Source organism: Phalaenopsis equestris, unplaced genomic scaffold, assembly GCF_001263595.1.
Source record: "Phalaenopsis equestris unplaced genomic scaffold, ASM126359v1 Scaffold000665, whole genome shotgun sequence".
NCBI classification, from domain to species: domain Eukaryota; kingdom Viridiplantae; phylum Streptophyta; class Magnoliopsida; order Asparagales; family Orchidaceae; genus Phalaenopsis; species Phalaenopsis equestris.
In genome coordinates this window covers 113,018-139,349 of record NW_018165105.1, presented here as the reverse complement: position 1 = coordinate 139,349, position 26,332 = coordinate 113,018, and the positions used below count along the sequence as shown (strand labels likewise).

The following is a 26,332-nucleotide window of genomic DNA, read 5'->3' as shown; positions in this document are numbered from 1 at the left end:
CCTTTTGTGCTTTAATTTGTGCAATTTGTGCTACGGTGGGATTTTCAGGGAGAAGAGGAATGTCATAGTCTTCTTCCACTGTTTCCCAAAGATCCAAAGCTTCCAGATATGTCTCCATGCTGACTGCCCAGATCCAGTAGTTGTCTCCGTCAAACACTGGTGGAGCAACTGAGGAAAAACTAGGTTCGATCTCCATAACTACTCAAACTCGCACACAAGTCCCTTAAGAAGAGAGCTCTGATACCAAATTGTTGGTTTCTTGAAATGAGAAAGAAGAGAAAACTTAAGAGAATTGCTGTAGATCGAAGGGTTGTAGCCTTACAATATTTGAAACTTGTAGCTAATAACAAACTTCCAAGAAAAAGACCTAAAAATCAGCCAATAAAATAACAAGAAACAAAATCAAGAAAAATAACAACTAATTCCTAAGATTAAGGAACAAACTTGACTCAATTAAACTTAGATTAATCAACAGTCCTAAGCATGTATTCCAACAACATATAAGTATGTAGTGTAAAGTTGATTGATTTGATTAGGGTCGTTTAAGACATTTTGGAGATGGAGGAGGAGGTCTAGGGTTCACTTTGGGGATGCGAACCCTAAAAAGATAGAAGGCTAAGGTTACTTTGGAGAGTAAAACCAAAACCTTCGGATTTTTTTGTTGGCGTGTTGATGCATTCTTTTTTATTTTTTGGGACGAATTGTGGGAAGGTGTACAACAAGATTGTGTTATTCAGGAAGGGTGGCTGACTGTTGGGATAGAGTATGGGGAGTTGCGGCCTAGCTGGGAGATGGCTGGCAGCAGGTTGGAGGGATGAGAACAACCAGTGGTTGTTGGGGAAGAGGTGCGGAGGCCTTTTGTAGGGCTGGAAAGCTGGTGAACAGCAGCAGAAAGGGTGAATGGATAGATAAATATCTCATCGGGGTTGAGCTACGGGGGGTGTTTGGCGCGGTGGGCGGCAGCCCCCCCTCACTTGAGGACCGGCTGGTCCTCCCCCGAGCCCCGTGTCAGTTAAAGGCCCTTTTTGCTTTGCATTGCTCTTACCGGTTACCAAATTTAAACGTTTACTATATGTTATATGGTTCATCTCATGGAGTTGGCCTGCATGGACTATATTTACATATCTTTGGGTACCTTTGCCTGTTAATTTTTGAATCCTACGCTATACAAAGGCTGCTTTAGCATTTAGTAGGTGCTTATTTTATCAGGAAAATTGAATTAGTTTGACTGTCCTAACCTTTCTCCCTTCTATTCCCCTTAGCTCCTTCATTCTCTCCCCTCTCTCAGTTGCCCTCCTCCAAACATGTCTCCTCTGCTCTATGCAACACCTACTCCTTTAACTGCTTTATACAACAATAAGGGGCACAATTTCCTTTTCAACTTCTCATCTCACGCCAAGGAGGAGAGGAAGGCAAACATACGCACAAGTCTATCTGGTATTCCCACTGGTGCTTATATATTTTTCTTTGCCCGCTGTTCGGTTTCGTTCAATGGTTGCCAATCCATGCAAACCTTTCTCACCCTGTTTTCAACTTCTTATTTTTAAACTGGCATTTGGAGCTTGGATTTTAGTTTTTCTCTCGTATTTTTCATTTAATAGTCCTTTGCATTATGTATTTTTAGCATTTTTTTATAATAACAATGCTGCATTAATTTCTTATTGGAGTTACTAGCTGGGAGCAAAAATATGCTTATAAAATGATTTTACTCTGTGCAACACAGGTTTTGTTTTGCATGCATTGATAACTGGGCTATCATCACAAATCTCTGCCCCATTTGCAAAAATGAATTTCAACTTATCACATGTCTTCCGGTGAGTGAGTTTACGCAAGCTGATTGTCTGACCTTTTCTTTAATGCCTTAATTTCTAGCCATATAGCCTCTGATATTCAGTATAGAAGATTCAATGTTTGGCGAGGCATTTTGTATTTTGAAACATGTAGAGTAATACTTATCTGATGATTTTTGAGCATTTGCATTCTTAACCTACCAATATTATATTTTCTGTATGTTGCTGTGATCATTCTAATTCTGTCTGTATTGAATCAAGGTGTATGACACCATCAGAAGTCTCGGATTAGAGGAGCATCCTATTTCCAGGTGAGTCCTTTTTTCAGTTGTTATTTATTATGATTATATGAACAGTTGCTAATAGGTTATGCAGATCTTATTGCTAAAGAATGGGAATGATGAATCTACATGCTACATGGCAAACTATATGTATATATATATATAATGGTGATAATGATGTTTGTACACTATACCAATTATATTCATTCTTTCTTCTTTTATTTTTTTAGCATATTTAGTTCATTGAACCATCAGTCTTTGTGTTATTTTTGTTGGTTACATTCAACTTAAAATACTAAAAATTTGGCACTATCGTTTCCATTTCCACTTTCATGTTTTAGTTTCTGAGTTGTTATCCTTAAATGTTTAGAATGATGCCATGGTTCTTAAAAAAAAGAACAAAAGTTCAATGCAATGAACTACTTCTGTAAGTCTCCTTCCCGAATGGCTCAGAAATGTTCCAACAAGTAATCATTAAATTTTTCCCACGAGCGGATAGAGTATTTAGCCTCCCTCTACTTAAACCATGTTAAGGCTTTCCCCTCCAGATATAACTCTGCTGCCATGAGCTTATCCTCCCCATTTAGCCCATTCACCAGCTCCACCCAGTACACCCACTCACGTGCGTCTTCTCCCCAATTCTCTCGACCAAAGTTCATTCCTCCATGAAGCGGGGGTTGGGTTCTATTTCACAACCCATATTGAATTATCATTCCCTCCTTCCATAAGTCTGGCTCGTCCAATATTCTGCCCGTTTGTCCCCATAGGTTTTTGCTTCTCCTTCTGCTTGGAATGCTGTTGCAGCAAATGGCGCCGGCGCACTTAGATGCAACCCTCTACCGGTGTCCTGGTTCCCTGTTTCAGGCCAAAATCCTTCAAATTAATCCTCTCCAGCCTCGAATCACATGCCATCTCATTCCATCTACCGACACTCCTTCCAACTGTCCGGGTGTCGTATTACTCCTTCCAAGAGTTTCTGCTTGAGTCCGCTTCCGATGCCGTTGCTCGATCCTATTGCAAGTGGCTGCTGGTTTGCGTGAAACTCGACCAATTTCTTTATTATTTTTCAAAGATCGTAAATATGCTCTCCTTGGACGAAAATTGCCCCTCGATGGACGAAAATCACCCCTCCATTGACGAGAAATGATCCTCCATTCTAGATCTGATTGGCTCACATGCTCCAAATTTCAATTTTTCCACCAAATCATCTATTTTTTGGGCCGCCATTACTTCTTGCCGTTTTCAAAGCCTGTATGTCGTAATCCTTTAATTGGTTTGAATCATGACTGTTTTTCTTGGTTCGATCGCGGTCAGCTAGCTTGAACCTCGTGGAAAAATCAGCTTAAATCTTGATGCTTCGCAACAAGCTTAACTTGTATGTTTTCACAGGAGACAAAAGATCCACCCTCTTCTTTCCAACTAGCACACAATTTTTGAGTCGTTGTACGCCACGATCTTCAAAACGAAGATGGAGGAGGAAAAAATAGTTCTGTGTCTTTGTAAGTTGTGATCCCGTCATTGCCTTGGTCACAAATTTTGGCAACCACGACTATATTGACTCCTAATCGAAGGAGGAGAAGGATCGCCCCCATGGAGGCTCTATACATCAGGGCGATTTCATTATCACTGCTACACCACATCCACGGCGGTTATATAAGTCGCGATCCTGTCGATGCTCCCCAACTACCACTATTGTAAGGCATGATTTGTGATCCCCTCGTTGTTTCTTAGAAAGCACAAACCGTGAGTGATGCTCTTGCTGTACGCCGCGATCTGTCATTCCTCAGCGAGTGCCGCTAGGAAAAGTGATGGCGGCGATTCCTTCTCCTCGAATCAAACTTAGCTATAATATTAATTTGATGTGATTCGACCCAAAAATCGACGCAGTTTTTCATAGAAATTAGGATAAACTCATATTTTATTACAAGAACCAAACATTCAATTCAAATACAAAAGATAAACACCTACAATTTGAGAGATTGACGCTCTCTCTCAATTCCTATAATTCGAGAGGTAGGAAATCTCTCCAAAATCCTAAACCCGAGACTCCAAACACAACCTCATGCATCCCCAACCCTAAACCTACTAGGGTCTATTTATACAACAACAACAACAAGCCTTTATTCCACTAAGCGGGGTAGGCTACATGAATCTTTTTTCTCCGTTGTGTTCTATTGAGTGTCATATTTTCATTTATTGCTAATAATTTTAGATCATTTTTTATACAATATGCCAAAGTATTTTTAGGTCTATCCCTATCTTTCTTAACATAAGTCAAATCTAAAACACCTACTCTCCTAATCGGATCATTAGATGATCGACATTTAATGTGAACAAACCTTCTAAGACAACTCTCCCTAATCTTTTATGTCGCTGGAGTTACACCAACCCTTTCACGGATACATTCATCTCACAGTTAATCTTTAAGTGTTAAAACCACTCAACCACCCAAGCATTCTCACCTTAGCAAACACTTAGTTTTATGCTTCTCTTTTAAAGGCCAACATTATGCACTATAAAATTTTGTGGTCTCACCACCATCTTAAATTTTCCTTTAAGTCTAAGAAGTACTTTTCTATCAAAAAAATAGGTCTGATGCATTCATCAACTTCAACCAACCAACCTGAATTCTACTAATAACATCCCCATCTATATCACCATCACTTCTGAGATATCTAAAAATATTCTCACCTTTTAATAATTTGATCACTCATAGTTACAACTATGTCACTAGATCTATTGATACTAAAATTATATTTTATATATTTAGTTTTAGATCTACTCAAACGAATGCCTTTAGACTCTAATGTAGACATCTATAATTCAAATTTATCTTGAATTCTTTCTCCATTTTGATCCACAAGAAGGATATCATCAACGAAAAGCATACACCAAGGTACATCCTCCTTGTAAATGTCTAGTAAGAGCATCCATAACTAAAGCAAAAAGATATGGGCTTCAACCTGATTCCTGATGTGATCCAACTGAAATAGGAAAATACTTGATCAAACCTCCTTCTGTTCAAACACAAGTAATAACTCTAATATACATATCTGTAATGACTCAAGTATAAGTCATATTTATACTCAATTGCCCTTAGATTAATAAAAAACTAAATTTCCCTTAGGCTGGCTTCAGCTTGATCAAGAAAGAGCTGTTACCTTTTCAACTGTATTTCTTTCTTATTAAAGGATGACGTCTTCCATTTGGTGGATGGACTATGGTAGAGGGAAGTGAGGGAAGTGAATTGTAAATAAGAAGCTAATATCTCAGAATACATGCCTTGCTTTTGAAAAAGCAGTGCCATATAAAAGTTTAATAGTCATCAAAGGATTGGGTCTAACTTTCAAATTAAGTAAATGGTGGGATGATGTGTGTCGCTTGAGGGTCTTGGTTATCTAATGCAATTAGGATGATCAATAATGTAGATTACACAATTGAAATTGGGTTTTTAAATCAAAGGTCAATTCTTTGCTCAAAATTGATTTTCCTTTTGTTAACTCAAATGCATAATCCTGAGAACAAAATGGTAATATACTGATTTATTAATTCAAAAGAAATTAAATGAACCACAAAATAAATTACAGGTTATTGAATTTTTGTTCCGCAATTAAATTCTAATGTTAGAAAATTTGATCAAAATCATGTCTTGTAGCATCATTTAGAAAGTTATTTACGAAAATAGATGAAAGAAAGAGACAGTTGAAATGTTAAATTTTAGGCCTCTTGTCACTGCAAGTTGATAACTTTCTCTCGAATTTAATATTGCAGTTGCATCATACTCAGGGGGATTCATACTCAAAGGCATCCCCCATTCTATAAGCATTCACAACATGGAAAACATAAATTTAAAATTGAATTGATAAAATTTTATCATAAATGCCTCTGATTTTGATTTTTATAAGCATGCCACTTATGGATTCCTTGAAGTACAAAAAATTGTTAAGGATTGGCTGGATAGAAAATTTTTAGTCTGAGTGCATGTCAAGTGTGTAAAAATCTGGTAAAAAAATTGACCCGTGACTTTGGTTCGACAAAACTGATGAGTTGGTTCCGCTATTGGAGTTGAAGGAGGGGAGTATCTGGCTTCATACTGAGCAAATAGACGAGTGAAATGAAGCGCGAGGGAGACATTCTCGTGTAGGAGGTGTTAACAACAATTAGAGCATTTCTATAGCAGGATGAACAATGCATTTGAGCGGCAAAGCCATTGGATTGAACATTGCGCGCGCTAATCGCATGTGGGTGATGATCAGTGGCGAGTGCTGCATGCATCAGCAAACAACTAAGCATTGAGCTGCTGATTGTCGAGCGAGGGTGTTGAGCTGGCGATCGACGAGAAAGGGTGTTGTGTTGTTCAACGGCTAACTGTGCATAAGGGTTGAGTATTGTGTTTTTGCATGAGCATCGATGACACCTGCAGGTTGTGCGCCTAGCTAGTTGGCGTGTGATCCCTGCAGGTATTTAGCACACTGAACAGTAGCAGAAGTACAAGCCATGAAGCTAGTAAGGAAAATTAATGCTTAGGGTTTATTTTAATTTCATAAATAGTTACTTTGGTTTAAACTTTTTTAATTTTTAATATTAGATCTGTCTAAATAATGTTAGAACTCTGAAAGTTGCAAAGTATATGATTGAAATGTTGAAATGGATTTTTGATTTTGCAAAAGAAGAAGAAAGAAAGATTGTGAGGTAAGTTCTACCTGTTGTCTTTACTTTGACATAAATATCTAAATCTTAATTATTTTTGATTTGAAGAAATACTTCAGTTTTTCTTGTGATTGGGAAGACATGATTAGATTCAGCAGAGATGATCGTAGATTGAGCAATAGGAAGTGGTCAGTGGTTGTGCAAAAGAATTAAGAGGAAATTAGAGGGCGAAATTAACAAAGGTTAATACTTGAAGAGCTGCGGAATAGTCAAGGTATGAAATTTACCTTCTTAAAATAAGCTTTAGAAGATCAATTACATGAATTGTATAAATGTAAATGTAAATTATTTAATTATAATATTTTAATTCTGAAAACTATGTTTAATTGTAGATTAAATTATTATCGAAGTGAAGAAGCAAGTTAAAGAAAAGGAAAGTTAATAAATTTCATTCTAATCTAACTTTATAAGATGAAATTGAGGTGGGTTTTATAATTAGTACCGTATACTAAATTCAGTTCTTTTAAATTCAAATGCATCCATGTTTGAAATATTCAGATAATTATATGCATTGATAAAAATTAACAAAATATTTAAATTCAAGGTAATCATTTAAACATTATAACTTATTTTTAAAACACTTCATATATTACATTCACTTTGGAAGTTTATGTATGATTCGGATAATTGATAGAAATCAAATAAAAGTTAAATGAAATAAATGTACAAGCAATCAAACGAGTCACCTTTTATAGTGCTACATGAGGATATTTTTGTAATTGTCCATGAAAAAATGAAAAAGACTTGGAATAGAAAACAGAAATAGACCTATCTTATTGGTGTAATATTTTAGATAATGCTCATGAGACGACTTCTTAAATAAAATATGAATATGAATGTTTAAAATTTCTAATGAATATAATTGCAAATATTTAACTAATTTCTAATAAAATAATATGTTTGTAATTATTTTGAATAACATGCATGTTAGAATATATACATTAAAAGATGAGTATTTTATCGGGCCGTAGCTATTCACTAAGTTGTATAAATTAACCAGTGGTTTCATCTCCATCATAGAAAAATATCTTTTAAATTAAATGGCTAACATGAGAATTTTTATAGAGAAGAAAAGGAGCAACTGAAATTTAGTTGCAGGAAATATTGCTTATTTTATAGTTTCTATTAAGCTTGTATGAAACTTGATATTTACAAATAGATCTTTTTAGTGCTCATACTTGTTTGGCTGTTGTTTTTGGATTATTTTAAATTTTTAGAATAATGTTTCTATACTTGACTTTCTATTCCTACCTTGGTAATTCCAAGCTATCAGGTTTGGTTTTGATGAAGGGAAATTACTAAAATTTTTTGTAAACAACCAAATACATTTACTAGATAATGATATGAGTACGTTAAAAGCATTTAACAAGAATTGCTTGAGTGAAAATAAACTTTGATTTAACAAAAAACAGAAAAAAAGAAAAAAAGACAAATTTCATTTGGATCATGTTGTCGGCACTGAAAGGGGGAAAATGTGGGGAAAGTATTGAAGTTTGGGGGTGTTGAGTTGCCCGTAAAAGCTGTCGGTCGTCAGAATCGAAATTCCGTTATCCGCCTCGGAAGGACGCTTTAATTTACATATATACGTATAATTTTAGAAAAATATGAAATCAACTGACCTCATATTTTTCACAGTTTAGATGAAAGAGCGCTCTACCTCAAATCCTATATCTATCCCGAGGGATAAACACTAAACTTGAGGATGTGACTCGATCAAATAAACTAAGAAACATATGACGTCCGTTTGGTCTGCGAAACCGTTTTATTTGCCGACAAGTTCTCCTATTTAATACAAAGAATTAAATAGGGTTTATTTTAGGCTGGGTTCGAAAAAGCTTCCTATAAGGACAAACCCCTATAGTTAATTACATCTTAAATGATCGAAGTCACTTAAGAAAACTCTCGATAAAAATCAGAGAATATTTTCTTCAAAGAAGTAAAAAAGATAGGACTTTTTAACGAAATCGGACGAAGAGGTGTGAAAGGGGAAAGACTCGAATCTGGAACATTGTTGAGGAATTCAAATGAAGAGAAACTAGGGGAGACCACGGATCCTGAGGCGAACCTCGGTGGCTTCTCAGTCTATCCTATGATTTGGCTTCAGTTTCAAGGAGAAATCATTCAAGTGTTTCATCTTGTCAATTTTATTTAATTAGGACTTATACTTGCGTGACACAGTCACACAAGTCGCCTAGAAGATATGAGGGTTTACGTCGTATCAGACGACAACCTCAAAACCTAGAACGAGTTAGGGCTTAAATTGTACAGTCTGGCTGTGCAAGGGCCTAACAGATAAAGTGAAGATTTATGTCGCGCTAAGCAGACTACCTCGAAATCCCATGACTTGTTATTTAATTTCTAGGAAAAGAAATGATTTTGCTGAGGAAGACATGTTATGCTGTTGAAGATGATTGTGCTGCCCACCACGCTAGCTCCAAGCTCCTTGCCGTGACGAGTTTAAGTTTTCTAGGATGTTCAATTACGATGTCAAATCAAACGACCCTGTGGTTGTAGTCCTCTAAATGTTCTATATAAAAGAAGACATGCTTAAAGCTATGTAATATAAAATTGTGCGATACAAGACAAACAGTAGGATGCATGTAGAACAGTAGCAGGTAGAAACATGAATAATATAACATGCTGTACAATACGGTAGCATACGGTAGCAGGTAGAAACAAGGTAGAAACAGGACAAGTATAATATGCTGTACATAAAGAACAATAGTATGTAGAAACAGAAAAATGAAGTGCTGTAAAATGTAATTATTCAATAAGTTGCAGCTGCCCCACGCCCGTAAGATCCGCTGTTCCTTAAGTATAGCAAGTCTAAATGTATCGCAAAAAGCAAAGTTTGGAAGAAACGTCGTCAGGGAAATCCGAAAAAGAGTGTAACAACGACTCATGACAGAAAACTCGAGAAAATCAACGAGAAAAGACTCAAGTAAAAGAGAAGAAAAAAAATCCTCAAAAATCTTGAAGAAATCCCAAAATAAAGGAAAAGTAACACGAGTGCCCTGTCCCAAAGCTTCGATAAAACAAAACAAAAAAAAGTTTGGGTGAGGGGGACCGCAAGCACTCGTATGGGGCTAGGCTCAGATATATATTTATACTCGAGGGTCCGCGAAGGTTACTCGATCACCCGCATGTATAGAACCCGCCATTCGTCTAAAAGTGTGTCTTGAACCTCACTTAGAGGGCTATTTCCCAGCCTAAACAAGTATTCGTCTGGTGGACAACCAACTTTAAAGTATGTTTTATGTTTTTAACATGCATACAAATTTTAAACATGCGAAGAAGAATTATCAATTTTTGTTTCGTAGAAAAGTATGTCTTTGTTTGAAAATGGTTTATCAAAACTTATCTTTTTTTTTAGAAATTTTTGTTCTCCACGAGTCCATTACGCTGCCGGACATGGGACTGCCAACAACCTGAGGAGGTTCGGGCCGACTCTCGCTAAACTTATGTCAGTGGACTTATGTCAGTGAAAGATACCGTTATCCTATTTTTCATCAAATACAACTTATGTCAGTGAAGGATACCGTTATCCTATTTTTCATCAAATACCTGGATCTTGATGTTATAGGATAGGACATCTTTCTGCTCTATCTTTAGTGTGCCTTTATTATCACCATCGTACGCCCCAAAACGACTACTTGCAACCTTGCTTGATGGTTTCTGGTATAGCAAAAGACTATACGTGGATGCTTATGCATCAGACATAAGCATAAAAAAGAACGAACCAAGAAGCAAGGAAAGAAAAGAACAAAAATGGGGTGAGAGAGAGGAGACACTGATCCATCTAAAACACCGAAAAGGAAAATAGATCAGTCCTCAAAGCTCGTGACAAGAAGACTTGAAAAGAAAGACTCAAAGATCCTTGAATTAATCCGAAATAGATGTCACTTTCTCACTTTTAGAATTGGTCCAACCCAAGTCAAACTGACCTTCTAACACCGGTATCCAAACCCCAACGACATCTTTTATGAATTTAATTCACCCCAACTAAATGCTCTTTCAAAAATAGGGTTTAAAGATCTTCCAAACTTCAAAAGATAATGATCTCGAGGAAACCACCACTAATATTTCTAAACTCATGCCGAAATCAAAATTTCTCCGACTTTTAAATTACTACGTAGTCTCATATATAGAATAAGCATAAAATTATCCCACGGAATCCAAATAATGCTCAGGGCCGAGACCAATAGAGAAGAGAAAGGCAAACACCCAGGCCCTCGGCTAAGACAAGAAACAGGGCCAAATGAGGCTCACGACAAAGGCAGAAGACAGCTGCCAAGACCCATGACCAAAGGCAACCAAAGGGACAACGAGTAAGGCTCACGGCTAAGGCAACAAAGGATCTAGAAAGGAACCACCAATGGCTACTATACTTCCCAGACAAACATAAGAGGATAACTGAAGTGATTATAAGCTTTAGGATGACAAACTTGATCTATCCATAACATTCAAGCCAATCAAACCTAGCAAGAAGGACCAAATCACACCAAACGACCTCCAATAGGCCTCACGGGTAAAGGACCAAAAGGGGAGGTTGATTCAACTCTATCACAAATCCACGGCTAGGAATCAAACAAACACCCAATTGCGGCCTTATAAACTGCCAAACCAATCCATCAAAGACCAAATAACAACTTTCGAATGAGGACAACACAACATGCCCAAAACAGGCTCTCGGGTAGGGGCCAAAGACGAGCAAAGCAAGTCACCAAAACTCTTGAGTAAAGAAAAGTATACGGAATCAATCACGGGCTCTCGAGTAGGAGCTAAAACAAGCAAACCAAGCTCCCAAATCAAGCCAAGATCGAGTCACAGCCAAGGTTTGAAATCGGGTTACGACAAAAGAATATAAAACATATTCATATCTTCAAGACATCAAACAAAATAGACCTACCATATGTTTTATACAAGAATAGCTATGGAGTTCTTCCAAATCAACATAAATTCCTTCACCATATGTATATTTAAGCCAAAACACCCATAGGATGCCAAAACCGAGCCCAGCAGGGGGGGGCAAAACCGAGCCCAACAAGGACCAAAAACCAAACCCCAATAAAACCAACATCCCATGCCCCTTTCAAGGTGAAAACCGAGCCCCAATGGAGGCTAGAAACCAAAATTTTATAAGCTACAAATGCAGTTTATGGCAATAAATCCAAACCCGGTCATCCTTAAGAGGTCATCCTTAAGAAAACAGAAAACCAGCAGGGGCCAAAGAATCAAGCCGCAACTAAGGCTCAAAATCAGGCCACAATAAAAGCTAGAAATACACCTTCATTCCTTCAAAATATCAAAACATAGGGCCATCACATGCTTCAAATAAGAACAACTATAGAACCTTTTCAAATCGATATAAACTTCTTCCTAGCATGCATTTCGAGTAAGGGAAAGCCGCAGGAAGCCAAAACCGAGCCCCCAAACTGAGGAATAACCTGCATGTCTAAATATTCCAAGCATGAAACAATTCCAACAGATATTTGAACAGGGGAGATGCCTCTTGAGGAGCTAAACCAAGTCCTCAAAACAAATTACAGATTTTTCCAAAAATAAATTTTTCTCTTAATAGCATGCATTTCGGGTAAGGGAAAGCCACAGGAAGCCAAAACCGAGCCCCCAAACATGCATAAAACAGTAAAGTGAACTCCCTAGCATTCATGAAAGGCCAAATAAACTCTCCAATATCTCATACTAAATGAAAATAGATGAAAAAGCTTCATAATACATATCCCAACATGCCTGCAAGAGGAGCAAAATTATTCCAAAGCCGTGTTTTAACTCCCCTAATTACTTCCAACATAAACATGCTGCAATAATCACAAACATGTCATAGCTTCACTACTGTAAGCAAGTAACTGAGTCTAGCCCCTAGAATATGCCCATATTTTATCCTTCACATGCTTCTTAAGGTGAACATCTCAAAGTACATGAAAGTAAAATTAACTAGCATGCTATACCATCCAACAGAGCCATGCTTAAAGGCTCGGCAGAGAGAAAACCAAAAGGAAACAAGGCATCGAGGAAGGGGGGGTGGGGAAGAAGAGATACCTTCTTTCTGCGAATGTAAAACACTGCAACACAAGAAGTAGCGTCAAGGAGATGCTCTCACAGAAATTTCCCTCCTAATCTCCTCTTACAGCCAAAACCTTTCAACCCCTCCTTTCCTTAGAGAAATTTTCAACCCCACAAAATCCAAAAGAAACCCTGTTTATAGGCAGAGAAGAGAGGGGAAGAGAAAGAAGATCATCCAACCCACACACGGTACTCGAATCGAGCCAAAAAAGAAAAAAGACGCATCCTCTGCTCATAGAAGGTGAAGCAACCGAAACATCCAGGACCAAGTGGCGAGCTTAGTGGCAGCGAGGGAAGCATCGGGAAGAAGAGAGAGTTTGTCATTCAAGTGTACCAAGGAGCAAGCTTCCCAGAGTCAAACTACCAAGAAAAATAAAAAACACAGCCAAAGAAAAGGAAAATTGTAGCTCATAGAGGCAGTCGCAGCTTCGGGAAGGAGAGTCTCGAGCAGAAAGTGTCGGGCAAGGACGAATGAGAAGTCAACTTTCTATCGCGTGGAGGAGGAGGAGCTCGGTTGGCTCCAAACCGAGAAAGGGAAAGGTCAGGCACGCGAACGGGAGAGGGAAGGGAGGCAGAGCTCGGGTGTGTGAGTTTCAACCGAAAGCTGGAAACAGGAGGATTCATTTTTTATTAATATATATACATATATATATATATATTATTCGCACGCAATCCCATGTAAATTATTCGCGCGCAGTGCCTTAACAAAATAGGTGTGCTCCCTAAGCAAAATCGACATTCCGGACGCGCCGGTGCAGTCCGTTTTGTCATCCGGGGTCGCTCGGACAACCTCATCGACAATCGGGTCAAAAACACGTCAAAATTCAAATTTCACAAAATTTCGACCCGGGATCAATCGTCTCAAAAAGTTCATTCGAGTCTTTGACAGGTAACGGTGCAAGCGATGCGAATCATAGTGATCGGACGTAGCGGTTCTCCGAATTGCGAAGTTTGTGCGCACGGGAGTGCGAATTGTGCCAAATGCCACCCTAATGCTTAAAGGTCTTATAGGGATTCCTTTTGGGTTCCCTCATGTTGGTTTCACCCTTCTAAGTGCTAGAAGTCGATACCACACACGCGAAACTTCAAAAGGGTACAGAAGTAGGTTCTATTTCTAAAATGATCCCATTTCTAAGGTTCTAAGATAGTCAAAGGGAAATCCCTAAGGCTAGATCCTAAATCCTAGGAGAAAGACTAGACCTCACTAAAAATGAGGTCAACAAATGGACCCTCAATAGGTGTGGTGTGCCGGACGAGCACACCGCATGTATTGGTGTTGACCGAAAAGATCTACAAAACCAACACAAAAGTCTAAGCCAACACACTTAGAGCAAAACGTAGAAATGAGTGACAAATATTTCTGCTGGGGATTAGAAAGTGAACTTCAGATCATCGAGCTTCGGGTGTAGATTTCGAATTTGTGGTAGAATTTGATTTGTGTTTGATTCAGTGCTGAAAAGGGAGTAGGGCGGAGGCCTACGGTCCCGAGGGAGTAGAACGGAGGTCTACGGTCCCGGAGTAGAACGGAGGGAGTAGGGCGGAGGCCTACGGTCCCAAGGGAGTAGAACGGAGGTCTACGGTCCCAGTGTATATCGGTGGGACTAAGGTGGAGGCCTACGGTCCCGAGGGAGTAGAACAGAGGACTACGGGCCCGGGGACTATTATCGGTGGGAGTAGGGCGGAGGCATAAATGAGATTACTTCCCTAGTTGTGCATTTTGTTTCCACATGTTCGAATCCGTGACACTTGCAACACTCCTTGGTTGTGACAGCCTTGAGGATTGGTTTTGTTGGATAGTAGACAAGGGGAGTCGCTTGGTGATGCTGTCTCTCCACTTCTGAACCTAAAGTCAGCAACATCTTTTGGTAGTAACTTGGCAGAAAATGGTGCTGCGTTTTCTGCTTCATCTTCATATTTTCTCGTTCCCCCATTTGACATTTTGGATCACGGTCGAGAGTAGCCTCCCATTAGATTTCTTCTTCCATGTTCGTAATCTACCGCCGAAGTCCGCAAATCTCTTGTCGTATCTCCTCTCGGGAAGGCTCGAGCATATATCTTGCTGGTGGCATGACTAGGGTTTTTGGTTGGGAGATGAAAGCGGGTGTAGGGGACTCATGAACGATGTAGAAAATTTAATTTATTGTTGCTGATTTTCATTTTGAAAATCAGCAAGGGTTAGTTAGTGTTAGGTCAAATTTTGGAGGTTTGAGAATCGAAAAGGAAAACAACTGTAGTGGACGTGGCTTGAGTAGGTGCAGATGCTAGGAAACTCTAGGATGAGACTAGGGTTGGTCTAGCTCTTATACCGAATGATACTAGAATTAGTAGGAAAACAGTAGAAACACAAAAGCACACTTTTATGAATAGGAAAATAGGTTTACAACACAACACAACAGAAAATAACAACACCGACATACACGACACAAGCAATACCGAAGGTGTATTTCAAGGGTGGTGAATGTCAGCTTGGTGGATTGAGATGGTTGGCAATGGTGGTGGAAACCAAGGAATGCTGATGGCAGCAAGGGGGAGGTGCATAATTGTAGGGACAATAAGTATGGAGGGTCTTAGGTGACTGACGGAAGATGGATGGGTGGCTTGTAGGTGCTGGACAACAAGGAAAAGGGTGGAGATGGAGTGACAGAGGCTAGGGAAGGGGATTAGGAGTGATCGATGGCTATGGGGAAGGAGGAAGAGGGTTGGATAGCCAAAAGGGAGGAAGATACACACGGCCATGGAGTAAAAAACAACCAGAGCACCACCACCTCTTCAGATAAAACCCACAACGGAAAAATGACTCCACACAAGAATCCGAAATCAACACATAACAAAAACTAAACCCTATAATCAGAAAACAACAAATTATAGACTCCCATTGATGAAGAAAATGAACGAATAAAAGAAGGAAATTCCCACGCAAAAGGAAGGGGTAGAGAGGCAAGAAAAAACTAAAAATAACCATTAAAATTCTTCCTTATGCAAAAGAAGCATAAAAGGAAGGAGGAGAGGGGCAGACAGCAGTCCCACCCTGTCAAAACCCCGCCCCAGGCCGCTCAGCTTGTGTTCATCCTGGATCGGTCTCAATTGGGCCGGCTGATTCAATAGCGAGAGTTACCAACTGTGGGAAATCCCAATCTTGCTTTTCCGCTATGGGAGATCCCACTCCCGCGTCCCACTGCAGGAGATCCCGCTCTCGCGTCACTATTTTTACGTCATCCATTATTGTGGGAGGGCCAACAAAGCTAAGATTCACAACCAAGTGCGCCACACGCCGACCATTATTGCAACAACTATTTATTAGACACTTACCATGACATCATTTTTCCCATTTTAGGAGCAATGGGAGGCCAGTCGACCCTCTGCGTTGGTTCTCTCTCTCTTTTTTTTTTTTTTTAGCACCCCCCCCCCTCAAAGTGAACATCGATGGTGCGCTCCTTCCTTTCGGGGTGGTCGGTATCGACGTGATTGTTTGGGATGAGTGGGGACTTGCTCTTTTTGTTGCTGGCCTTCTTTTTGAGCATTGGGACAACACTTAAGTTGAACTTCAAGCCACTAAATCCTTCCAAAACTTTTGCAACCTTGGATGCGTGAATGTAAGGGTATCATCATTGAGGGTGATAACACTTATATCATGCACTTTTTGAGCACTAAGATGAAGCGGGACACTTGGTGCCAACAACCATAGGAGGCACCAGAATTAACTTTCTGTCTTTTAAGCAAGTGTTGTTTTTTCATACACCAGAAAAATATAATAGGGTCACCCATTTTTGTGCTAAGTGTGCCCTTCTTGGTTCTTTCTTTTTGTTGCACGTAGATGATGATAGGGAACTTCCCTCTATAGTTGTAGATGACAGGTCTCACTTTTCTATACCATAGATGCATGCATACATAGTTTTTATATTTTTTTGATTTATTAATGCAAAATGCATATTTTTACGAAAGAGGCGCTTAGCCAATTCCAAAGAAATCTAACCAAACTTGAAATTGACACCAAATTGACTTAAAAAGTTATGATTTTGATTGCATTTAAGCCAAAAATTGGAAAGCCCCAATCATTGCTCATCGATTAAGGTGCATCAGGCCACCAGATATGAGATGTTTATTTCACAAAATACATCCTTGTTTTAAGCACTATGCAAGAAGGATTGTTGACGAATTTTGTTTCCAGTGATAGGTATTTGGAAAATCAACATTTTGAACTCCATGGTTGTAAATTTAGTTTCATTTGTATCATAGCTTTCCTGCAATCTTTTATTTATTAGTAAAATCATCCAAGAGAAGGCGCCGTAATACTTACTATACTTAAATTATTATTATTGTGATATATACATTTATCTTATTCTTATTATGTATATCATATATTATATATTATTCATTTTTGTGAAACCTTATGCATGTGTGTGAACTCCCTGCAAATCTTCACACGTGAAGATTGTTTTGAAATTCAAGCAACATATAAACATTTTTCCCATTTGGGATACATCATAACATTTAATTAATTCTTTGATCTATTGTTTAAAGTGATGGTGATATAGATGAGGATGTTATTAGTATAATTTAAGTTGGTTGGTTGAAAGTGGAGGAATGCTTCCGGTCTATTGTGTGATAGAAAGTCCCGCTTTAGATTGAAAGGAAAATTTTTTTAGATGATGGTGAGATCTGCAATGTTCTATGACGCTGAATGTTGACCTTTAACAGAGAAGCATAAAAATAAGTTAAGTGTTGCCTAGATAAGATGCTTAGGTGGATGAGGGGCTTTACACTTAGAGACAAAATGCAAAATGAACGTATCCATGATAGGGTTTGGTACCGGAGTTACCCCAAACCACGTCGCAGGACACGAAGTTATTAGTTACTTAAAAGACAGTTACAATAATGACTCAAAAGAAAGAACGACATCATGTAAATCAGAACATAAAACAAAGCATTCAAACAAGGACTCAACTAACAAGACAACAATTTCAGCGAGGAGGAAGTTCGGAGAGATGGGGCTGGAAGGGTGGGAACATGGTTGGCTGCTGGAATCCGTAGTCAGCAAGGATGGCGGCCAAAGCCGAGGAGCGGAGACACTAGTGGCGGCCGAAGCCGAGGGACTGCAGGGGGAGTGTCTGCAGCGACGGGAGGCGCTTGGGTGGTTTGAGGTGCACTGCGTCCTGCTTGGAAGGAGGAGGCAACGGACTGGATGCCGGAGAGAGGCCTGCAGCCTGCTGTGAGAGGCAGAAGTTGCGCCTGCTGTGAGTGAGGCAGAAGGTGCTGGGAGGGCCTGCAGGAAGCTACAAGGGAGCTGGAGGCAGTCTGGGACAGCAACAGGGCGCTGAGGATGCAGGTGGTTGCAGTAGGGGCGACTGGAAGGTGTCTGGAACGTTGGTGGAGCTGCAGGACAATAGGAAGACTGCAGGCAGGCTTCTGGTCTGGGAGGACAGCAGGCTGCAGGGTGGATGGCGGTGCGCTGGAACAGTGGGAGGGATGTAGGGAATCTGCCGGTTGGACTGCTAGAAGAGCTAGAATGTCGGTGAAGCTGCAGGGCAGCAGGACTGCAGGTGGGCTGCTGGTATGCGGCGTGCTGGAATAGCAGGAGGGAGGCAGGGAAGGTGCGGGTTGGAATTCTGGAGGAGCCAGAACATCGGTGAGCTGCAGGACAGCGGGAATTAGTCGGAACGGTGAAGATAAACACCACCTCAGATGGGGTTACAGCCGGAGTACCTTCCTCGTCGTCCGATACAACCCTCAAGGGGGAAAGCACTGAAGTAAAGCCGAATTCAGATTTCAAAATCAAGACCTTTGACCTTAGAAACATCAACTCCTATTTATAAAAGACTAACCCAACTTAGGAAACAATTAAATTAAGAAAGAAGAATAAAAATAAAATCAGGATCTCAGATTTATGGAAAGAAATCAAATCAGATTTTAGGCTTTTAGGAAAGGTTTTAAATTAGGAGAAGGAACAAAAATTAGATCTCTATTTTAGGAAGGTTTTGGAATTAGGAAAGGTCTGGGAACGAAGGACAGGCAAGGGAGGGAAACAAGGCAAGAAGAAGATGGGTGAAAAGGAAGGAGGTGCGGTGGAGTCCCCTCCAAGAGGGTCGGCTAGATGGGCCCCCATATGAGCCCTGTGTTAGGGTTGGTGCAGCTCCAGTGGCGGATAAAATTATAGAGTTATCTTAGATGATTTGGTCACATTAAACGTCGACCATTTGATGATCCGGTTAGGAGAGTAGATGTTTTAGATTTGACTTATGTTAAGAAAGACAAAGGTAGAGCTAGAAAGACTTTGGCATATTTTATAAAAAATAATCTTAATTTATTAGAATTAAATGAAAATATAACACTCAATAGCACGCAATGGAGAAAAAGATTCATGTAGCCGACCCCACTTAGTGGGATGAAGACTTGTTGTTGTTGTTGTTGTAATGTGTGATGGATGAATATTTTTTTTTTTGCAAGAAAAATGCCAATTCTTTATGAAGATATGTCCATTTGACCCTATTTTTTGTCGTATTTGCTTTCATGTACAGTTTTAACGTTGTTGATGGTGAGGTAAAATTTCATGAGATCGGAACATTTTGAGTCAGTTACTTATGAAATTATGTTTTTCTTTTATCATTATCATCGCATCTGATCAAGTTGGCTTGTGGAACACTTATGAAGCCTAGCATCGTCCCCTAGCATCGTCGTCGATGGGCTCTCTAAAATGGCTTATTTCATTTATTATTCTGAGATTGTTGATGCTTCTTATAGTTTCATGTGGCCAAATTATTCATTAAAGAAATTGTTTGCCTTGTGATCATCCCATTGACATGGTATCTGATAGGGATGCAGGGTTTGCGAGGTATTTCTGAAATATTTTTAATATTTTATTGGGAAACAAATAAAAGGTTCTAATGCTTTTTATCGACAAATGGACATACAAAAGTTGTAAATTTGTGATGAGTATTGGAAATCACTACATTGTCTTTTTGATAATCTATAGCTTATGAAATAGAAATTTATCATTGCCTATGATTGAAATTTGCTATTATGACTATGTAGCAGTGTTATAAAATTACCTTCGAAGTGGTGCATAGGTCACAATCTCAGAACTCTGCATATCTTAATCTTGTACTCGAGCAAACATATTAGAGCGTATATCTAAGTTACATTATGCTATTACAGCACAAATTTAAATGCAAAATGAAAAGTATACTATTTTAATAGCTGCTCATTGAAAATTTTAAAGATATAATGAAGGTGGTAATGACCCTGAATACTTCTCGCTTAGTCCTTTAAGAAGCTTCATGCCCTAGCCATTGTGCCAATACATGTCGAACATTGCAAGATGTTTTATTTGGAGAGACCACGATGGCATTTCCCGTCTCAAAATATAAAAAAAAGAAAGGACAATTTGGTAACATTTTATGTACACTTGTTACATTCTTGTTGAGCACTTTATGAGGAGGTGCTAGATACATATCATACAAAATTGTTGTTTTAACTTAATTTTATACCCAATCAAATTTATTAGAAGTTCTTGTATTATTCTAGTTCATTTTTCTCTATGAACATTATTGTTATAACAATGTCTTTTGTTTTTACCATAGATTAAAATAAGTCTATTTACTTATATTTTTTTATCATATTTAATTAAGATGTCTATTATAATTATTTTGGTTGTGAGTTTCTAATTATTAATATTAAAGTATATTTTTTAAATGTCATGTCCAGCCCTTGTCATACACCGTTTGAAACCTCTTGTGGCTTATTTGTATCATGTCATGTTTGCGTTCCTATTCTTTGTCTGTGCATCTTGGGATTTGTATTTGTACATAAATTTTGTTCTTATACATTTTAACACCATGCAAGCCCAACTCTGTTCATTACAGATCCTAATACTATTTAACCGCTGGTCTTTATTATCTCAGCTTGGCAGTTATGTTAGAACTTTTATCCTTTTAATGCAGGAATGAGGATTGGTCTTTTGAAGGGAAGAACAACACACTTTCATTTCCATCATACTACATCAGCGAAGATGTAATCATTCTTATCTATTTTCCGACTACAAATGAACTAAATCAATCATATTTCAAGTATGCTTATAGGATAATTTTGCGCTTTTATCTGCAGGCCGTGAAATGTCTAGAAAATGATGGTTGCAAGTTACGATGTGCGATGCTAGCAACTGAAGATGATTTAAGTTTTGATACGTCAATTGCCTGTGATTCATGTGATATATGGTACAATCATCAATTTGATTTTACGTTTAATTTCACATATATAAAAATAGACTTATCGCACTTGTAAATGATCATGCTTCATTTAAGATTATTTCAATGGGAAATCATCTTTAGTTCAAGTTTATACCATGTTTTTTTTGTTCTTTTATGGTTTGATAACTTTACTTGTTAGTACAGGTTGCTTCACCTTTAATTTTGCCATTCATAAGAACTTAAAATGGGTATTTTTTCTGCCTTTTTGATCCGCGAGAGATTTGAGCCATCTCCTTTTAAAAAATTATCGTCTGGGCTTTACATTTCTTAGAAAAGATTATGCTTGTTAATTTGATAAGTTTAACTCTTCTTTTTCTAATATATTTCTAATGTTTTCTTCTACCATAATTAATGTTGTGCAACCCTGTTAGATTTTTTTCCTTGCTTCTCTCTTTAAAACTTAAAGATGGAAGCTAGTCACTCTAAAATCCCTGTTTCTATATATGTGCGTGTGTGCATGTGCGTGCGTGCGTGCATATGAATTAAAATTGAATGGGAATTGTTGATAAGTAGTTAGGTAAATACTTTTATTGTTGTCAGTATCATGTGCGTGTATGTTGATTTCAGGATCCTTTGATAGGAGCATATTATGTATATGTCGTGGAAACAAGGGATGAGATAGTTGTTGATCTTAAGAGAGTGTGTGTGTGTGTGTTCCCTCTTAAACCATGATCTCGTCTGCTTCGCTCTGCTAGGGTTTCGCCTCATGGCCAACCCTGGCATCTGCTCTGTCGATTTTGCTTTTCCTTCGTTTGTTGTGTCGTGTGACGTCGGCTGTTTGTCGCCTCGACTTCGTCTGGTTTCCTCGAGCTTCTCGCACGTCATATGTTTTTTCGTTCGCCACCGCCCTTTGTCTGTTTTCAGCTCCGTCGCCTGAATTTCGTGCGGCATCGTGCGTCGTCTCCTGCAGCTCCGTCTCCGTCTCCTGTTGCACTCGCGTCCGTTTTCCCTGCACGTACGTGTGCTACTCGCAGTCCAGACTCAATCCTTGTAACTTGTAGCTTGCCGCTGTTCAACTCTCTATTCCATGGCTACTGCTCCTTTTCAACCACCGGCTACTTCTGTTTTAAACCTTGGGAAGGCTTTTTTAGTTGATATGGTTGGCTCTATGGGATCAGATCAGGTTTGCCCTCAGGTTTACCATGAATCATTAAAAGACCAGGAGGAGTGCAACCTTCTCAAGAAGACGGGTAGAAAGAGTGGCAAACTGGCTCTATTCTTCTTTGATGTTAAAGTTTCCAACTTGGCTAACAAGTTCAAATTCACCCTCATTGGGAAGTTCCAATCATGACATCCTAAAATGAAAATTGTTCGAAAGACTTTTGAAAATCTCAAACTATTGGGACTTTGGAAGGTTGACCTCTTTGATGGGAGACAGGTGATGATACAATTATCTAAAGTGGAAGACTATGCTAAAATATTTTCCGAAAAGTTTATGACAATAGATGGAAAATTTATGAAACTGCTTGTGGTCTCCTGAATTCGACCCTAGCCAAGAACCACCTATAGTTTCAATCTGTTTTAAACTACCTGGCCTAAAGTTGCACTACTTCAATCACAACTACACTACTTTAAGTTGCACTACTTCAATCACCAAGTTCTCTATCATATTGGAGCTGCACAAGAGAGACCTATGAAATTGGATCCACTCACCTTCAATCTAACCAGGCCTTCAGTTGCAAGAATTCTTGTTGAAAGGGATATCACCCTCCCTCATGTGGACGAAATATGGCTTGGTACTGCCCACAATGGGTATTGACAACCAATTGTTGCAGAACAAAAACCCTACAACTGCAATCACTGTAAACTGTTTGGGCACACCCCTGTCAAATGCTTCGGGTTTCATCCACATTTGAGATCGGCAGGTCCTAACAACATCATCCATGTGGAGGAAAATATAGCAGACACTGTTAATCTTCCAGAAATGTTGAATGAGATTTTGACTCATAAGGCTCCTCACCAACCAGATCAGTAGCTTCCGCCTACTGTTGTTGAGGCAGCTCTTCCTCCGATTATGATTATAAATACTACGAATTTTGTTGTAGCAAATGCTAGTCGAAGTGTCTTGGAACCACCTATTGCGAGAGAAGAGGGTACTCAAGTTCTGGAGGAGTGTCAGGACCAAGGTATGCTGCAGACTGAGTCAGATCAGCAGTTTACCTCCATCGAAGATCCACCTATTGTTCAGATGAGACTACCGCTGACAAATGATTTGGATTTCCGAATCTTTTAGGGATTTAGATTTTTGCAGGCCAAAGCAAAGTTGTGGAAATATTTTAGTTCTTCCATTATAAATTGCTTTTTGCTTGTAATTTATCTTTCTTTTTCCCTTCTTTCCCAATTATTTTTAAGGAAGCAGTGGAGCCTGATTTTAAATGATTGTTGGCATGGATTGCATTTGGGTGCAAAAATTTGAATAAATACTGACTCAACAATCATTATAATGCCCCATTTTCATTCAAACATTTTTTTATCTAGTGTGCTGTCTTAATTTGCTAAGCTTTCTTGTATTTCATTAAAACAGGTATCATGCTTTCTGTGTTGGATTTAATCCTGAATCTGCATCTGGAAATTCATGGTTGTGCCCAAGGTATTTATAATTACAAATGTGATTAATTGTTTGTCATTCATTGTGGATATTTTTGTTCATTATTGATTTTGAGGAGGAACATTCTAGTTCTTTGTTCCTCCCAAATATTTGTTATGGAAGGCATGATCTATTTACATTTGGATAAAGTTGGTTTGTACAATTTATGATGCTTACGTTTCTTATAGGTGCATAAACATTGAAGTGCCGCAGAAGTCAGGTGCAGTTTCAGTGCAAAGCTCTTTGACATATTCTGCTCCACAAACTGCTGATATTGGATGGACGGTAGATTCTTGTCTCTCTGGGAAGGTATCGGTATCTGTTGCTGATGATGGTGAGACGGCCGTTGTCATATCAATGATTGAAGGGAAGCAGAATTCAGATTGTGGAACGTCCTTCTTTGATAGGCTTGATTCCAAAGTGGATATGGTGATAGAAAAATCTTCATTTTATTCAGATATTGAAAATTCTGAAACAGATTTGCAACTCAGAGATGGAAGCTGCATTCAGGCTTCACAAAATAGCTTGCTTCTCAGTGACTATAAAATGCACCATAGCAACTTATCTGATGTTGATTGCAGCTCGGAATGTTTTTTTGATATATCCCCCGAGATTATTGATTTTCAATCTTATGGTGACTTGAAAGAAGCTGCAATTTCATCTTTTTCAGATGATGATATTGTAAACGAACCTAGGAATGATATAACTGAGTCACAATCACCATCAACATTGCAGGATAAGCCATTTTCCTTGTGCTCTTCTGAAGCAAATGATAAAGAGATGACCATCAATGCTCCAGAAACAGTATCTGTTTCAGTGGATTCTAATGTTTTTATAGATTCAGATTTTATGGCTTGTGGCACATCAAAAGCTAAGGATGCACCAGGCAATAAGTCTGATAACATTATTGGCACTCGCTCAGCTGATCCCTCTACTTCATCAGGTTAGAATTTAAAAAGTTTTGACGCTTATGAGATCTTATTTATATGGCATTATTATTAATTTTTTTTTGAAGTCATTACCATTGGTTTTCGAATCACCTAACTTTATGCCAGCCTGTTGGCAAGGATGCTATTGTAAATGTTTAACAATTATTAGAAAACTGGTCCCACCGTACCTAGCGACTTGGCGTTAAACAAATTCCTGTCTTGTGAAGTGGATTGCTTCTATTATAGTGGGTAGCAGAGTAGGCATGAATTTTATGAGGTTAAGGGCTTATTTTATGGCTGGAAATTGTGGAGGATGTGGCTGGTCTAGGAAATAGGTATGGAATTGATCATTTGGGGATGGTACTTGAACTTCCTCCACTATATGCTTACATGAACTTCCTCCGCTATATGCTTACAAACAGAGGAAATTTTACTTTGTTCAATGGCATTCCTTTACTAATGACATATTTTACTAATTATAGTAATAAAAAGAATAAGAAGAGGCATTTAATTGTTTTTTTTACATAAGACTTGAGTGCCAAAATTGTCTCCAATTATTTACATGGGGTCATTTTAGTTGCAGGGTTTATAGAAGTGTTAAAATAGTCCCCATACTTTTTAAATTGGGGTTGAAAGTGTCCCCATGGAGGATTATTAGAGCTGAATTCTAAAATAGTAGGGGATTGTTTTGGTACTTCTATAAACCGTGGGACTAAAACGGTCTTATGTATATATTCGGGGACTATTTTGGCACTTTACTCTTTTACATAATAAATGAAGTCAATAGAAAAATGGCAATTGTTGGCAGGCTTGGTGGTGGACTTGGTAGGTTATAGAAAAGGTGGGCAGGGTGCCAAGGAGAAAATGTCATGGGAAATGCTCAGGGAGGGGTAGAAGTCTTGGGAGGTTGCATGGCCAAAGCGTTTTAACACTTCCCTCAAGTAAATTAATAAATTTTATCCATATAAATTTTTTTATTAGCTTACGTGAGGCTACCCCAAATAATATAAGGAAGATATGAATAAGATTGGTAGTGGACTTGGTAGGTTATAGGAAAGGCGGGTCGGGTGCCAAGGGGAAAAAGTCATGGGAAATGCTTATAGAGGGGTAGAAGTCTTGAAAGGTAGCTTGGACAAAGCGTTTTAACACTCCCCCTCAAGTGAATTAATAAATTTTATCCATCCAAATTTATTTGTTAACTTTCGAGAGGCTACCCTAAATAATATAAGGGACATATAATTAAGCAAAGAAAAGTAAAACAATATGTTGTTTCATCTATTTTGTTTCATTGTCGGGTCCCATGCCTCAGATGTTAAAAGTGGAGGGTTGTGTTAGATATGCGACACCCAACGTAAAATTTTTGTCAAAAAATTATGACATGAATCCTTTTAAGTCTAAATCGAGAAGACTTGGTGCTTGAACTGGAGTGAGAAGAGGACCCTTGGTTCGACTGTTTGGCTGGACGAGCGAACAAGAACTAGAGGGGGGCACACAAATCTCGGTTTCTCATGATTTGTGTGGCCGACATACCGATCCACAAAATAGGAAATATGAATCCTTTTAAATTAGGAAAAACAGTAAAATGCGAATTGTCTAATAAAAGAAAACATAATTAGTGAAATATATTCTGAGAGAAGGAAATAAATTCCTTCCTAATAAAGCATTTGGATTGGCATTTTCCTACCATATATATATATATATATATATA

At 38.6% G+C, this 26,332-nt stretch overlaps 1 protein-coding gene across 1 annotated transcript in view; it reads left to right on the top strand.

Moving 5' to 3' along the window:
* Positions 1–26,332, top strand: part of LOC110030140 (uncharacterized protein At4g10930) — a 48,407-nt gene that overhangs the window by 6,742 nt on the left and 15,333 nt on the right. The window contains 6 exon segments of the mRNA XM_020732722.1: positions 1,724–1,814; positions 2,052–2,101; positions 20,803–20,872; positions 20,966–21,075; positions 23,633–23,698; positions 23,884–24,638. Of these exon segments, the coding sequence (XP_020588381.1) occupies positions 1,724–1,814; positions 2,052–2,101; positions 20,803–20,872; positions 20,966–21,075; positions 23,633–23,698; positions 23,884–24,638 (1,142 nt within the window).